The sequence below is a fragment of the Sinocyclocheilus rhinocerous genome, unplaced genomic scaffold, assembly GCF_001515625.1.
Source record: "Sinocyclocheilus rhinocerous isolate Xijiao unplaced genomic scaffold, SAMN03320098_v1.1 scaffold3, whole genome shotgun sequence".
NCBI lineage: Eukaryota > Metazoa > Chordata > Actinopteri > Cypriniformes > Cyprinidae > Sinocyclocheilus > Sinocyclocheilus rhinocerous.
Window position 1 is genome coordinate 77,134 of NW_015658759.1, and position 16,696 is coordinate 93,829.

At 35.6% G+C, this 16,696-nt stretch overlaps 2 protein-coding genes across 3 annotated transcripts in view; one reads left to right on the forward strand and one right to left on the reverse strand.

Moving 5' to 3' along the window:
• The window catches only part of LOC107722934 (regulator of G-protein signaling 11-like), a 21,571-nt gene extending 12,916 nt beyond the window's left edge, over window positions 1–8,655 (reverse strand). Inside the window, exons 1-11 of one of the 2 annotated variants that reach the window (XM_016531436.1) lie at window positions 8,558–8,655; window positions 7,829–7,925; window positions 6,175–6,225; window positions 4,805–4,911; window positions 4,636–4,687; window positions 4,431–4,489; window positions 4,246–4,322; window positions 3,136–3,217; window positions 1,250–1,315; window positions 469–492; window positions 48–109 (exon numbers count right to left, since the gene is read on the reverse strand). In XM_016531436.1, coding sequence (XP_016386922.1) covers window positions 48–109; window positions 469–492; window positions 1,250–1,315; window positions 3,136–3,217; window positions 4,246–4,322; window positions 4,431–4,489; window positions 4,636–4,687; window positions 4,805–4,911; window positions 6,175–6,225; window positions 7,829–7,925; window positions 8,558–8,620 — 740 coding nt within the window. In that variant the 5' untranslated portion in view covers window positions 8,621–8,655. Of the gene's footprint in view, window positions 1–47; window positions 110–468; window positions 493–875; window positions 900–1,249; window positions 1,316–3,135; window positions 3,218–4,245; window positions 4,323–4,430; window positions 4,490–4,635; window positions 4,688–4,804; window positions 4,912–6,174; window positions 6,226–7,828; window positions 7,926–8,557 lie in introns of both variants that reach the window. The other variant, XM_016531435.1, reaches the window with a different exon arrangement.
• A 3,099-nt stretch (window positions 8,656–11,754) lies between these two features.
• Window positions 11,755–16,623, forward strand: LOC107722952 (uncharacterized protein C7orf26 homolog). The gene is made up of 7 exons (XM_016531450.1): window positions 11,755–11,955; window positions 13,481–13,702; window positions 14,368–14,533; window positions 14,760–15,061; window positions 15,138–15,339; window positions 15,658–15,697; window positions 15,990–16,623. Exons 1-7 carry the CDS (start codon window positions 11,758–11,760, stop codon window positions 16,285–16,287), a joined length of 1,428 nt encoding a protein of 475 aa, XP_016386936.1. The 5' UTR covers window positions 11,755–11,757; the 3' UTR covers window positions 16,288–16,623.
• Window positions 16,624–16,696: the final 73 nt, after the last annotated feature.

The following is a 16,696-nucleotide window of genomic DNA, read 5'->3' on the forward strand; positions in this document are numbered from 1 at the left end:
ACACACACACACACACACACGCACACACGCACACACGCATTCAGTACCTCTCAAGGCAAATTGAGGACTTTACACGATTCCTCGCCAGGCTTATTCTGTTATGTTCAATCTAAAGCCGTTAAAAACATAAAAACACACAAAACAAGCTTGACAGGAGATAAATTTGGTTATATTTCACAGTACAGTGTGTGCTGCATATGGAAGGGATAATGTATAGTCTTAGTATAGTCTATAGATAATGTATACTTTTTTACAAGAAAATGAATTATGTTTATGTATTTTGAATTATGTTTCAAATAGAAAGCAGAAAATATAGAAAATAGAAAATATATGTATATATTTTAGAATGTAATTAAAAAAAATAATAATTCAGCAGTCCTATGCATATATACATATACATATATATACATATACATGTATATATAGACACATATATATAAAGGCACACTTGGCATTCAAACTACTTACCTCTTTTTTGTAGAATTCTGCATTCTTTTCTGAAATTCACAATGACAAAATACAAAATATCATCAAAATATATTAGCTTTCCTGAAATGTTGCCATTAAAACGAAATCTGTACAGTCACTGAACTTTCAGATCTTGCAATGGAATGAAATGACAGCAGGAAATGAGGCAGTGTTTTAGAGATTACTTACTTGAACAAGGATGCATGATAACAAAAAACAGAAATAAAGAGAAAAAAGCTGTAGATGATGCTTGAACATGAGAGATTCTGCTGTGAATGTTTGTTCATATATTTTTGAAACTTGCTGTGTCTGTGTGTGTCTATGTGGATTACGTGTTATACATATACATATACATGTATATATAGACACATATATATAAAGGCACACTTGGCATTCAAACTACTTACCTCTTTTTTGTAGAATTCTGCATTCTTTTCTGAAATTTACAATGACAAAATACAAAATATCAAAATATATTAGCTTTCCTGAAATGTTGCCATTAAAACGAAATCTGTACAGTCACTGAACTTTCAGATCTTGCAATGGAATGAAATGACAGCAGGAAATGAGGCATTGTTTTAGAGATTACTTACTTGAACAAGGATGCATGATAACAAAAAACAGAAATAAAGAGAAAAAAGCTGTAGATGATGCTTGAACATGAGAGATTCTGCTGTGAATGTTTGTTCATATATTTTTGAAACTAGCTCTGTCTGTGTGTATGTGGATTATGTGCTGTTGTGGATGTGGTTAGTTGTGTTGTGGTGGTCAGTTCACTCACCAGCTGCACTCGTGTGTTCATGGTTCTTCTCTCCGGTCCATGGTCTATGCTGTCCAGTGTCCCCGGCTGAAAATGTGGTCAAAAAGAGATATACAGATCAATAACAACATTTGTTATTTGTTTCTAATGAAATGCATGTGCCAAGTCATTAGAAATGTGATCTCTGTATTCATGCTGGTATCTTTTGTAGAATTTTATAACATTTTTACAAAAGCATTTACTCTAAAATATCAAATGGTGTAACAAAATAAATATGTGACCCTGGACCACAAAACCAGTCATAAGGGTCAATTTTTTGAAATTGAGATTTATACACCATCTCAAAGCCGAATAAATAAGCTTTCCGTTGATGTATGGTTTGATAGGACAATATTTGGCTGAGATACAACTATTTGAAAATCTGGAATCTGAGGGTGCAAAAAAATCTAAATATTGAGAAAATCGCCTTTAAAGTTGTCCAAATGAAGTGCTTAGCAATGCATATTACTAATCAAAAATTAAGTTTTGATATATTTACAGTAGGAAATTTACAAAATATCTTTATGGAACGTGATCTTTACTTAATGTCCTAAGGATTTTTGGCATAAAAGAAAAATCAATAATTTTGACCCATACAATGTATTTTTGGCTATTGCTACAAATATACCCCAGCGACTTAAGACTGGTTTTGGGGTCCAGGGTCACACACACACACACACACATATATATATATATACACACACAGTATATTTTAAATATTTTTTCACAACATTATTTTTTTAAAATCATAGTATTTCTCAATTATATATTTTTTCAACTACACAGTAAAAATTATTTTTCGAAGTTCCAAAGATTATTAGAGTACGTTTTACAAGACAACAGTATTTCAGTCTTTCTACTTCAAAATTCCAAGTTTAATTCAATGTGTTACTACGTCATTTCTGTTATTTGTGAAAATGACTAGCAATTTCAATAAAATGAATCCTACATCACATTTTTTTTTCAGTGTGGCGAACAAACCACTCAGATCTTTTTTACAGTCTGAGAACAAACATACAACATTGACATTTTGATTTTCTCCCCACCAAAAATGATTAAAATACATTTTAATTAGAAATTCAAAAATTCATTGTCCATAGAATTTACTATAAATATGTTTGAAAAATATTGTGAGCCTTGCATTTTACATGCTTTCAAACTAACCCAAATCCCAGTAATGGCAGGTGGATTTAAAAAAATTTAATGGAAGCAGAACACCCCCTATCCTCTTAAGAGCTCAGCCAAAAGATGGAACCATTAGCGATATACCAGCACACACACACACACACACACACATCCTTTGCACTCATGTGTGAGTGTATTTTAAAGACACCAGTGTGTTCCACTCTTTTCTTCTGCCAGTATCTGTCCTCCCTTTCTTCCATTCTCCTCTCACTCTGTCCCCTTCCCCCTTTTTCCTTTGCTTTGCGATGCTTTTAACTGTCTGGCTGAATATTTCATAAGCAGAAGCTGGATACAGATATGAGGGCACGTGCAGGATGGGCACAGATGCTGTCGCTGCTTAAGCATCGTACACTGACTAATGCATTTGACATGCTTTGAATTTCTATATCACACAGGAGATACATTCAAAAATAAGCAGGATGTTAGTTTTCTGTTTATTTAACTTACGAACTGACAAAGATGGCAATACTATGGCACTCCAATGTACTTCAAAGAATACCATGGTATAAGTATTGCCAGCATTATTTACTTGATTTAAAATTATTTACAAATGTTGTATACGACTATTAAAAAAATTATTTTGGATTTAATGAAGAGGTCCATTTTGTGCTAGAATACCATGGTATAAGCATTGCCAGGGTGTTTTTTGTAAGTGTTATAAGTTTATAGAGTTCAGCACTTACAGGAGGTCTGTTCACTAGCCAGTAAGCTTGTTCCTGACACTCCAGCACTATACGATCTGCTTTCCGACGCTGTTTTGATGCCCTTTAACACAAGAAAATGAACATATGGCAAATGCACGGATGTAAAGTACAACAACAACCCTCAGAAAATATTTTGTATCGTTTTTTTTATTGATTATTAATATTTATTAGTGCATAAAACTTGAGTTTAAAAAAGATATTTAAATAAAATTCAGTGTTATTTTAGTATCATTGAGATCCTATTTCGGATTTTATTAATATTGCAAATTAGTTTTTATTTTTATATTTTCCATTTTCATTTTAAATTTGAATTAAAGTTTTGGTAATTCTGTTATATGTTTTTGTAATTTTATTTTTATTTTTTACACAGTTTTTATTCATTTTTATTTCTGTTTTAGTTTTTTAGTGTATCAAGTTAAACTAAATGAAAATGAGAAATGGTCCCTTCGCAACTAGATGAAATAAAATACATACTTTATTTATTTATATATATATATATATATATATATTCTTTTTTTTTCATTAAACTTTTATTTTAGTAACAATTAAAAAACAATTGTTTAAGTATTAGTAACTACAATAACCCTGCTAAAATTAAAGTAAAAAAGTTAAGCTAGGGGTCAATTTGTTAAGATTATTTAATGTATAAGCAGTTAAGTTAAAATCTATTAAACTAATGTTGAGTCAAGTGTAATAAAACTGTTTATTTATAAAAATAAAAAAAAACCCGTTGTAATATTCTAACATCAGTAGCTAAAAGTGTAGAGACATTTTTCACTTCAAATATTTAAATATACAGAAAAAAATATATACGTATATTTTCATGGTTGTACGTAGGCTACCTATTGGTGACATTTTCAGCATTATTTACTTGATTTAAAAAGATTTACAAAATGTTTTATAATTATTCAAAAACTTATTTTTGATTTTAGTAATGAGGTCCATTTTGTGATAAAAGTGCTTTTATGATTATTTTTTACACTTTGCTTTTATAATGCATGCAATAGAGGGCTAAATGTAATAGGCTGAAGGAAGCATTAAGTGTGTGTGTGTGTGTGTGCACGTTTAATCATGGAAAAGGAAAGTTACCTGAGCTGCTCTCTTGCCTGCATCACAACAAAGTCCCATGTGTGGTTGATACGTTTATGTAAAGCATTATAGCACTCCTAACAAAGAGAGAGATTGAGAAATGAACAACAGATCGCTCCACAGGTTCATGACTGCATTGTAGAGTCTTGTTTCTCTATGGTGTGACTGGCTTTTGACCTACATACCTTTTCATACTCAATTAGTTCTCCTTGTTTTCGGATATTCTTCTTGGCCAAGTAGATTGCTAGAACACATATAAATAAATGTATAAAAAAATATATTTACCTTCTGAACCTGCTGTGAAATATCTCCTTTTGTATTCTTTGATGCAAATATATTTCAGTTTGCTACAACATTTGGTAAATTAATTTTTGTCAAGTTGGGCTTCACCATAGTCCAGTTCTGAAGCAGGCCAGCGTGTTGACATCCAGTAATATGGCATCTGATAAAGACAGAGATTAATTCAGATGTGCTGACTTTGAATATGGAAATGTAGCAACTGCTGATACGGCATGGCATTTTATTTAAATATTATGTAAGTGTGAGTACATATAAATACCTGAAAGCGATAAGGTGAATCGTCAACTTTCAGAATCAGGTTTCTGGGCTCTTTTAAAGGGTAAATGTATCCGTACTTCACAAAGATTTGTCCAATGTGCAATGCCTCTAAATAAAAATGAGGGGGAAAAATCATATACATAATACATACCCACAAAAAATAATTAACTAAATAATTAGATAAAAAAATTGAATAATTATAAATCAAGTAAATGATTCTAAAAATAAAACCAAAGATTGCTAGTAAATTTCACAAATAATGACAAGTAACCCATTGAATTAAACATGAAATTTTTTATTTTATATCCCCAGATTTAAATAATAATAAATATAACAGATTTATTAGCTGGTTCAAGCTGGTCTTTAAATTGCTGACATGTTCCAAAAACCAGCTTGATTACCTGGTAGTTTCTTTATTGCTGATCCAAGATGGTCTACCAAAAGCCAGCTTACATTTATACATCTGGCAGATATTTTTATCCAGAGTAACTTACACTGCTTTTAAGCTATGCCTATTTTTTTAGTTCATGCATTATCTGGGATTCAAACCCATGACCTTAGCATTACTTTACTGTGCTCTAGTGTTTGAGCTACATGAAAACAGCTTAAAACTAGCTAGTTATTTTCCTAACACTCAGTTAACAAAGTCAACCAATGCTTTCTGGGGATAACATTATTTGAGAATACATGCATTTCAGTCTAATCATTGCCTACACATGGTGTTCCCTCACTGCAGTGCACAGATCTGCCAAACTCTCTGGAGTCTTGTTTATTTCAGACACAGCTGTGTGCAGCATTACTTGTTTATCAGGGCATTCTGAACCACACAGCCTGTTCTCTGAGAGTGTGACATTTGTGCATTTCTTATTAAAAATCTTGCACACAACTCAGCTTACATTACATAAAATCTGACTTTAATTTAAAGCAACTTTAATAAGCAATTTAGCTCCCCAAGGTTGTGTGTGTGTGTGTGTGTGTGTGTGTGGTGGCACATGGAGAATAATGTTGTCTCATGAGAACACTTTCTATAAGCCACACACAGGTAACTGGAAAGCTCAAAGAAATACACCACAGCAGATAGCATGGAAATTATTACACACACAGGCTCTGACATGCACACAGCAAGTCTGAAATCATGATGGAGCTACAAGGCAACTTATGAGCATCTTTTTTTATTATTTTGTAAATTAATTTCAAATGTATCACTTTTATGCACACAGTAAAACATTGGTTTGTTACATTTTCTGAAGAAGAAAAAAAGAATTGTTCTTGTCAATGCAAAAGTCACTGCCACATTAGTTTAATAATGACAACAACCTCTTTGTTCTTTGACAAAATATAGTTATATTGTAAGTTATATTAATGTCCTACCTTCATCAGAGATAGAACACTTCTTAATCAGCCATTCAACAATATCTGCACCTGTATAAAATCAAATAATACTACAGTCAACATAAGCACACTGTATCTGACAAAACATTGATCTATCTATCTATCTATCTATCTATCTATCTGTCTATCTATCTAGTACTTCACAGCACCAAGCTCATTAATATTAATATACATGTTCAAACAGCAGGAAGCTGCCATCACCAGCTTTGATAGAATAAGCATGTTTTTTCAGCAAACTACTGTTATATAAATAAATCATATAAATAGGCAGTTTTTTTCCTCACTTGAATAGATTTGGAGAAATGTAGCATTACATCACTAGTTCATCAGTTGAGCCATGACTTCTGGCCAAAATATGACTTGTTTAGAACTTTTTTTGCTTGTAAACGGTGCTTGAGCTGTGTATATTTCTCTCCTGAATCAGACGAGAAGACTTTTGCACTGGAGAAAGCATATTATGATTAAAATCAAAGAATACTACAGTCAACATAAGCACACTGTATCTGACAAAACATTGATCTATCTATCTATCTATCTATCTATCTGTCTATCTATCTAGTACTTCACAGCACCAAGCTCATTAATATTAATATACATGTTCAAACAGCAGGAAGCTGCCATCACCAGCTTTGATAGAATAAGCATGTTTTTTCAGCAAACTACTGTTATATAAATCAGTTATATAAATAGGCAGTTTTTTTCCTCACTTGAATAGATTTGGAGAAATGTAGCATTACATCACTAGTTCATCAGTTGAGCCATGACTTCTGGCCAAAATATGACTTGTTTAGAACTTTTTTTGCTTGTAAACGGTGCTTGAGCTGTGTATATTTCTCTCCTGAATCAGACGAGAAGACTTTTGCACTGGAGAAAGCATATTATGATTGAGGACTATTTTAGCCAGAATCAACGGTTTGAAGTTAAAAACGTCTTAGTGACGGATTTACAAGTCAATAATTGATGAGTTGTGTGGATTATTATGATGTTTTTATCAGATGTTGGAACTCTCATTCTGACGGCACCCATTCACTGCAGAGGATCCATTGGTGGGTAAGTGATGTAATGCTACATTCTCCAAATCTGTTCTGATGAAGAAACAAACTCATCTACATCTTGGATGACTTGATGGTGAGGAAATTTTCAGCAAAATTTTTTGGGTCAGCTGTTCCTTTAAGTGATTTTGACCTGTAATTATCTTTAATTTGCCAAAGAAAGTAATTTGTTCATTTACTCGTAGCCCCGTGTCCTCTGAGAGACCACAGCAGGCGCAAAACATGCACTGTTAGACTAATTAATAGCAAGAAAAATGAGCACAGAGACTGAAAGCACACACAGGAATCTAATTTCACTGCGCAAGCTTCTATTGATTCTCTGTCCTCATGCGCACTCAAGACTTTCCAAGATGGATGCATGGATACTTTGCTGTTAAATGCCAACTTTTCCCACAGTAACAATAGGGAAATATTCTAGTCGTGCCTCAGCTGTCTCTTTAATCGTGCCATAACATGTCAGGGGCTGGAAAATACTCAGAACAGTCATGTCCATTTGGGATTATCAAGAGAGAGTGAGTGAAGCTTGAAGTTTGATGCAGTCATGGAGAAAGAGAGAGAGAAAGAGCAAGAGAGAGACTCACCAGTCATTGCGTGTGGTATGACCGTAATAAGGAGACGCTGTTTGCGCAGCTTGATGCCCATATCAGGATCCTGCATGGATATGATCATGCGCTCCATCTGTATTTGGGCACACATGAAATATATGTACTTTTAAAAATTCCTTTATCACACACACAACTATTTGCAAACTGCACAAAAGCTAAAATATGCTTAAAATTGTGAAAAGCATAAAGAAAAATAATATAAAACTCTACACATTCCCTTATAAAAAATAAATTAAAAAAACGTAATCTTGAATAATTTTTAAAAATCTGTTTATTCGAAGTAAACAGATAAAAAACATCAGGATGCACCTCTGAACAAATACTAACTTTATTATTTCAGTCAAATATTATACATTTTTAAAATACATTTTTATTATATAAAATTTCACAAATTAATAAGTTGTTTCAATGCTAAAGAAAACAGCAAAAGCATCAACACGATAAACATAACAGGAGGAATTGGATGACTTGTTGGTTTGTTTTTAAAGAACTGCTGTTATATAAACCAGTTATATAAGTAGCCTAAGAAAAAGCAAACACAACTTTAGTTTCGTCTTTTAGGACTTTAACACATTTTTTTTTAGTAATGCGAAGAATAGTTCCTATAGTCTTACAGGCAACAACTGTAACATTATGAAGCTCTGGCTCGTTTACAGCAGATGTAAGACTGTAAGAGCTAAATGAATATACATCTTAGAGTCTCACCTTAGTCAGACAAGGCATTTGCTGTCGCTGCACTCCGTCCTGACTGAGTGTGTTAATAGTCATGTTGACGGCTGCTCTGGATGTGAAGTTGAAGACAGCTGAACGATGCTTACTTATACTGATGCTGGAGAGTCTGCTGTCCTGTCAGAGAGGCGATGGGGTGGCGCTACATTAGACTACCACATGTGCCATAATCAGGTATGAAATAGCGCCTCCCTGTGGTGACTGATTCAAATTGAAACAAAATCAAACAAGTAGTGGATACTTCAGCTTCACATTTTTAGTTATTTGTTTATATATTGTAACATAAAAGTAATGGGGAAAGTGATTATTTTAGGTGGGCAGTCGTGGCGTGTAACCCAAAGGTCGCAGGTTCGAGTCTCGGTAGTCGGTACCGGCAGGGATTGTGGTAGGAGTGAATGACCAGCGCTCTCTTCCTCCTTCAATACCACGACTGAGGTGAGACACTTGAGCAAGGCACCGAACCCCCAACTGCTCCCCGGGCGCCGCAGCAAAAATGGCGACCCAAAAATGGCTCAGGGTGTGCGTGTGTGTTTGTTCACTACTCACTGCTGTGTGTGTGCACTTGTATGGGTGAAATCCCAAATTCCAAGTATGGGTGTCACCAGGGGTGGTTCCAAGGGGTTAGCCCAGAGACATCCATGTAGGCCTATGTGTCACAGCTATATATATATTTACATTGAGTAAGTGGCTTTAAAAAAAGCCAAGTATACGCCTAATTAAACATGCAGGGTTCTATACACATTTTTTATTTATTTCTAGCACTTATTTACACTGCACTTACAAATTGCATAAATAATATTATGAGATTAATGTTTTAAATATAAAAACGGCAATATAGAAATAAAATGCTAGAAAAAATTGAATAATACTTTAAAATGTGAAACTAAAATTACCAGTAGGTGGCGGCAAACCACTGTCCTAATAAGTGAGTCACTGAGTCATTTATTCAATGGATTCTTTCAAAATGACTGATTCATTCAGGAACGAAGTAAGAAAGTTTTTATGAATGGATCAGTGAATCATTGAATCTCCCGATTTGTTCAAAAACACAAATTCATTCAGTAAGGAAACGCCGCTGTGCGCTGCTGCAGATTGCTGCAATATTGTCTCTACAATTTAAATAACTTACTATTTATTTTTGTTCATTGAATTGTTGCCCTGACACGAAGAAAAGTCTGCCACAGACCATGCTAACCAAACCGTTTATATGATCGCTCTAAATGCGTGTGTCCTAGGAAGACATGGCAGCATATAATTATATGATTAAATATCTATATTTGTTGCTTTACAGTGACAGGGTTAAGTAACAAATAACCTAAATTCAAAAATAACAAAATCGGTTTTACAGCATAAGTTATACACTTGCAAACACTTGAAGCAGCTGCTGTAACTTTTATCGCTGGTTGGCCAGTTTACATGTCAATCAGAAGTACGAGCCTCAGTGGGCGGGTCTTGTTGGGAGTGAATGACAATGCAAGCAGAATGCAAGTAGACACTGTTGGATGTGCAGAGAGCAAATCTGCGGTAGGCTACTAATAGAAATTATTTTAATGCGCATGAAAACTCAGTGATGATTCATAAAGAGCATAGTAAAAACATTCGGTGCTTGACTGAAAACATTCGGGGCTTCAGCCCCCTTAGCCCACCCCTAGCACCGCCCCTGGGTGTCACCATACTTGGCCACATGTCCTTTCCTTTCCTTTCCTTTTTCAGGACCGAGTTTGGGCAGCCCTGCTATATACCATTGGTCTCAAACTCAGTTCCTGGAGGGCCACAACTCTGCACAGTTTTGCTCCAACACTAATCAAACACACCTGATCCAGCTAATCAAGTTCCTCAAGATCACTAGAAACTTCTAAGCAGGTGTGATTTGGAGCTGGTTGGAGCTAAACTCTACAGAGCTGTGGCCCTCCAGGAATTGAGTTTGAGACCACTGCAAGTATATTGTTTGGAGTCACTGGACAGTACCTCCAGTACACAGGTGGCGCTGATCAGCCGCGCTTTTCTTTACTCAACCGAGTCTACAATGTCCTTTACGGGGTTCCGTAGTTATTTTGTGATGAGCAAGTTTCACATTGTCAGTTATGGGCGATATACATTTGCAGATTGAGAGAAGCTAGTGTAACGAGTCTAATTATTAATCCAGGTAAGGGTGTTGTAAGTATGAATATGTTATGTAGTGTGAACCAAGGAAACATTTGGCAAATTAAGGAACCGGTGATGCAGCAATCGCGCTGTGTAAACGGCATCGATTTAGACAATGTGTGTCACCATAGAGAATAATGATTGACAGTTTTCGATTATCACATTCATAATTCAATAAGAGGTATTTTAAAACGTTTCAATTCGTTTTTCTACAGACACATTATATTCAGAGCCTCTCTTTTCACTTTTTTTTCAAATTTTTTTTTTAAATGACACGTCTTACAACAAAATAGTGCGGTTCCAGTACAGTTACTGTAGAAGACTGTACTATAAACGCCAGGGAAGGAAAATATACCATGGTATACTCTAGTATTATCTAAAAAACATGATAAATGGCCAGAATCTATGGTATTACCATAATGCATGTCAAACAAACATAGTATTACCACGATGCATGTCCAGAAATAATGCATAAAATTATATATATTACTATGATATATATATATATATATATATATATATATTATTATTATTAATGACTGATTTATGTCTTTCATATTTCTAATTTTCTCAGTTTGGCTGCTGCTTGTATTTAATGTTGTAGTTTCTCTTCCCCAGCAGAGATGAGTGATTTTCGGCATGCATTGCTGCGGCGTGATCCGCTGAGCGCGGCTAAAGAGGTTCTGTATCATCTGGACATCTCACTGGGCAGCGCAGTTACTGTAGAAGACTGTACTATAAACGCCAGGGAAGGAAAATATACCATGGTATACTCTAGTATTATCTAAAAAACATGATAAATGGCCAGAATCTATGGTATTACCATAATGCATGTCAAACAAACATAGTATTACCACGATGCATGTCCAGAAATAATGCATAAAATTATATATATTACTATGATATATATATATATATATATATATATATATTATTATTATTAATGACTGATTTATGTCTTTCATATTTCTAATTTTCTCAGTTTGGCTGCTGCTTGTATTTAATGTTGTAGTTTCTCTTCCCCAGCAGAGATGAGTGATTTTCGGCATGCATTGCTGCGGCGTGATCCGCTGAGCGCGGCTAAAGAGGTTCTGTATCATCTGGACATCTCACTGGGCAGCGCTCTGCAGAGCTCCACCGGCCCCACGCCTGGACTAGAGAAGAGCATGGTGGAGCTGGTGGAGGAGTTCATCTTTCATGTCCCTAAAGACAGGAACATCCAGCCTAAGGTGAGGCACAGGAGTATTAAGTCTGCTTTGGTTTAAAGGAAAAAACTGTATGTAAACATGTAATGCCATGGTCCATGGTGTTCTTTAACGTAGAGACCTTAAATCATCAACATTCATACACCACTGCTATTATGAAGAAAAGCAAGCATGGGCTGCTGCGTGCATGGTTTGGCATGGTAGAATGCGAGCAAAGAGCGCTCCCTTTATAATCACTAAAAAGCTGACATCTCAGTTCATCGCGATCTCACAAAGCTCTGTTATAACACAATGAATATAAGCACAATGAATCTTTCATAATGTCTACACTTTGTGTGTTACAATGAGAGGATTCATGAGCACACAAATTTCAGCACTGCACAAGAACTCCAGTGTTTTGAGCGGTGAGCGGATTCTAACTTAAACGCCTCTGATTGGCCATTGCGTTCCAGAAATCAACAGATATGTCTGTGATTGGCTACATTGCTCAACGCTGCAAAAACGTGTTATAAATAGAAACTCAAGCTGTGCCTGAAATCGCTCACTCGTTCACTCATTCACTAATCCCTATATAGTGTATGGGAGTTGAGTGCACTATATCAGAAAGGAGTGAACAAAATGAAGTGAGCGAATTCGGACGCTGACACTGCGCGTCAGAGAGCTGGAGCTGTCGCAGAAACATCTTCGTCACAAATGAACATTTATATTACATGTTAAACTCTCATTCACACTCGCTTGCTCTCGCTATCTCTTTCCAGCTTGTCGGTCCTCTCCACATTGGATTATGGGAAATAGTGCTTCAGCGAATGTACATCAGTTGTACACTCGAAATCAAAGAGGATTGTGGGTAAAATGTAGTGAACGAATGTAGGGAATTAACTCGTTCACTCAGAATTTTATTATAGTTATTTTCAAAGCTTTCAATGTACTCTCATTAAAAAAGAACTTAAATAATGTTTATTAGTTCTAACAAATAAGTTCAAAGCGAACCAAAATGAAAAAATAATTTGATTAGAATTTCTGAACGGGAGAGACTTGGTGTTGTTTCAAAACGAAAGGAAATGTATATTGTATCGGCATCGGCTATCGGCCAAATGATTCGAAAAATATTGGCAAAAATCTAATATCGTGCATCCCTACTTTGAGTTTGAAGTCTCTTATGCTCACTAAGCCTGCATTTATTTGATCACAAATGCAGCAAAAACAGTAATACTGTGAAATATTATTACAATTTAAAGTACATAACTGTTTTTTTGTAATATATTTTAAAATGTAATTTATAGAAATAATGTGGTGATCAAGAAACATTTCTTATTATCAATGGTGAAAACTGTTTTTGTGGAAACTGTGATATATCTTTTTCATCATCTTTTCATTGATTGGAAAGTTAAAAAAAGAACAGCATTTATTTGAATTAGATTTTTTTATTTTTTTGTAAAGATTATAAATGACTTCTCTCAATTTTGATTAATTTAATGTATCCTTGAATAAAAGTCTTTCTGTAAAAGTTCCGTAAAATCAAGTGAATGGTGTGTTGTGTTTGACTCAGAGGATGAGCTGCATTCAAGAACTGCAACTGCTGGAGATCATGTGCAGTTATTTCCAGGAGCAGAGCAAAGATGCAGTCCGACAGATCATTTTCTCCGCCCTCTTCAGTCTCCAAGGCAACAAGGCTGATGAGAGCCGCATGGCCATGCTTGGGAAGCTAGTTTCTATGGCGATAGCCGTGTGTCGGGTGCCCATTCTAGAGTGTGCAGCCACCTGGCTACAGGTGTGTGATATATATATATATGTGTGTGTGTGTGCGTGTGCCTTGAGTTCAGTGTTTTAATGTTAATTCATGGTTTCTTTGGAGCATGGTAACTCCGTTTAATAGATAACTGGTTCAGAATGCTTATTGGGAGTTTCACAAAAACTACCAAGAAAGGTGTTATTAAAGGTGTATTATTTAGTACTATTATAGCATTTATTAATAATAACTTTATTAATAATAAATAGCTTTATTTTTTAGATTTTCAGTTTTCATTTTAGTTTTAGTAATTCTGTGCTTTTTAAAATGTATATTTCTATTAAGCTTTTATTTACTTTGTTTTTAGTTTTAGTAATTTTAGCACTTCCACTTAAACTTTTTTTTTTTTTTACCAAGGCATTATTTCTAATTAAGTTTTCATCTAATATTTTTCAGCTTTCTTTCAAGTTTAATTGTAGTTATAACGCTTTTTAATAGTTGTAGTTTTAATTACCAATAGCAACACTGTTCAAGAAATATATTGTTTAAATAGTATATTGTATTTTTACGTCATGGTAGTATTTGTTATACTGTCGTTAATATATGCTTTTTTTAATGCAAAAAATGAATGTTAGAAGAAAGTTAGTTTTAAATGGATAAAATGTGACCTGACAGCTTTTGAAACATTTCTGATGGTTTTTGTGTAGCGCGCACACTCTGCGTGGTGTGTGCGTTTGGCTCAGGTGCTGATGGATGATTACTGCACACTGGTGCCGTGTGCCATCTCTACCCTGCAGAACATCTGTTCAGCCAGTCCTCGCTTTTGCTGTCAGCTCATCACTGCAGTAACGGCTCTCTATGAGTTCTCCTCAGGTACCATTTTTCGTTTTTGTCAACAACTTAAAAAAACAAAAACAATTATCAGTCTACTTTATTATGTAGTGAATATTATAAAGTATTGAATGTATGTTATTATAATATTAAATTATAATGTTTTAATATAAGGTCCTTAAAAATATAAAATATTAACTAAAATAAATATAAACTAAAAATAAATACAATATTGTATATATAATATATTTGATATTGTCACTTGTAGATGAGTTAACTCCGCCCCCTGCACTCTTGGAGATGCTGGTTGGTTGGATCACAGAAGATCCCAGACTACTGCTCCTCACCTTCATCAACACACCCCTCAATTCCAGCCTGCCATTAGGCTGTCTTGAGATCACGCCTCTTTTGGGTCTGCTCCGGTGGTGTGTGAAAGCTCCGTTAGCTTATCAGAGAGGCCCAAAGTCGGCTTTGACCAATGGCCATGGAGAAAGTGAAAAAGGGACAGCGTATGAAGAGCTGTACTCTAAACTGCACCTGAGTGTTCTTCAAGTCTTTCTCATGCTGCAGGTGTTGTATTTATTGCAACTTTAAAAGGCCATTCAGTATTAGATTATATAATGTGTTTTTATTTAAACTCCTACAGGTCCACCTGACAGAACAGAGTTTGATTGGTCGGCTAGCTGTGCTTCCAGTGGAGTCTGTTGCCGCGCTGATAGAGGAAGTCAGCCGTCTGTGTGAGAAGCTCATGCCCCTCCCTGCTGCCAATCATATCCAGCTGGCACTGGATAGGCTGGCCCAAGCTCTTCAGGTCGCCATGGCAACAGGAGCACTTCTGTGTGCCAGAGGTAAGTGATGCTTACTTCATAATAGCCTGTTTACTCCATGATACACTGGGCAACTTTTTAAGCAATGTTGCCGGGCAACTTTGGGCAATGTTGCTGTCAATGGGCAACCAGGTGAGACACAGGGCCCACGACTGATCTAAAGTATCCAGATAGAAATTTGTTACCCATTCTCAATGGGAAAGTGCCCAAGCAACATTGCTCAAAAAAAGTTGCCCGGGAAAATTGCTCAAAAAGTTGCCCCATGTATCATTTGTGTTTAGATCTGAAAAGAGCAGCATTTCAGTGATGTCATTTCCTGTCATGTCATTTATTCCTCAGAGGACCTACGGACTTTGTGCTCCAGACTTCCTCACAACAAGTAAGTCACTGATCACATAGAAGGTGAAACCTGATAATGCAGATTTGAATATTAAAATGATATTGAATAATTTGTGGCCATTTTAAGATTAGCACAAGCCCCTATACATACATTGCTGAATAATGATGAATGAAGTATTTTATGCTGGTCTATTTATATTATGTTTTATTACATGTGATACAGTAGATGATATATATCTATATCGACATCTCCATCAACCATTCAGAAACCTGAATCGGTAACTCACTATTTTTGTGAGCATTGAGTAGTAACAGTTTGCTTTGTGTTGCAGTCTGTTACAGCTTGTGATGTCCGGTCCAGTAGTGCAGCCTCCACCTCACAGCGGACCCTTCCAGCCCAACATGTACCCACACATCCACCCGGGTCGACCCTCTGTGCTTTCTCCCCACAGTCCACACCAGTCCGCCCTCCCCTCCCCCCACAGCCCGCACCCCGTACTGTCACCGCACACCCCACACCCAGCTCTGTCCCCACATCGCCCGCTAACGGCCCACGCCGCACACCCTTCTCTCTCTCCACACGCCTTCCATACTGCTGCCATGGCCTTTCCATACCGGCCCATTCATTAACCAGCAATACAGGACTTTTGGACTACTCTGCTTCCTCTTGGGATGAGAACAAACTATTTTTGTTTTATTTTATATTAGAGAATCTTCAAAACTTTTGGTTTGAACTTGTAGTCACATGTTTGGCTTGGTCAGGTTATATGGTCTTGTGTATCATAAATTGGGATATGCATTGTATCATTTTAGGTTTGATAAGGACTTTAAAAAGCGCTTGTACAGATTGATGCAGTCATACCTTTTAAACAATAATATTGTACAAACCATGAAATATATTTTTGGAAAAGTGACATTTGTGGTTATTTAATGGACAGTTTAAATGGCAAATCAGTTTTTATACTTAAAATTCGTAAAATACTTAATTTTCCTAGTGAAAATATTCATTTTTGGTTTCAAAAAGCAATTCGTAACAAAC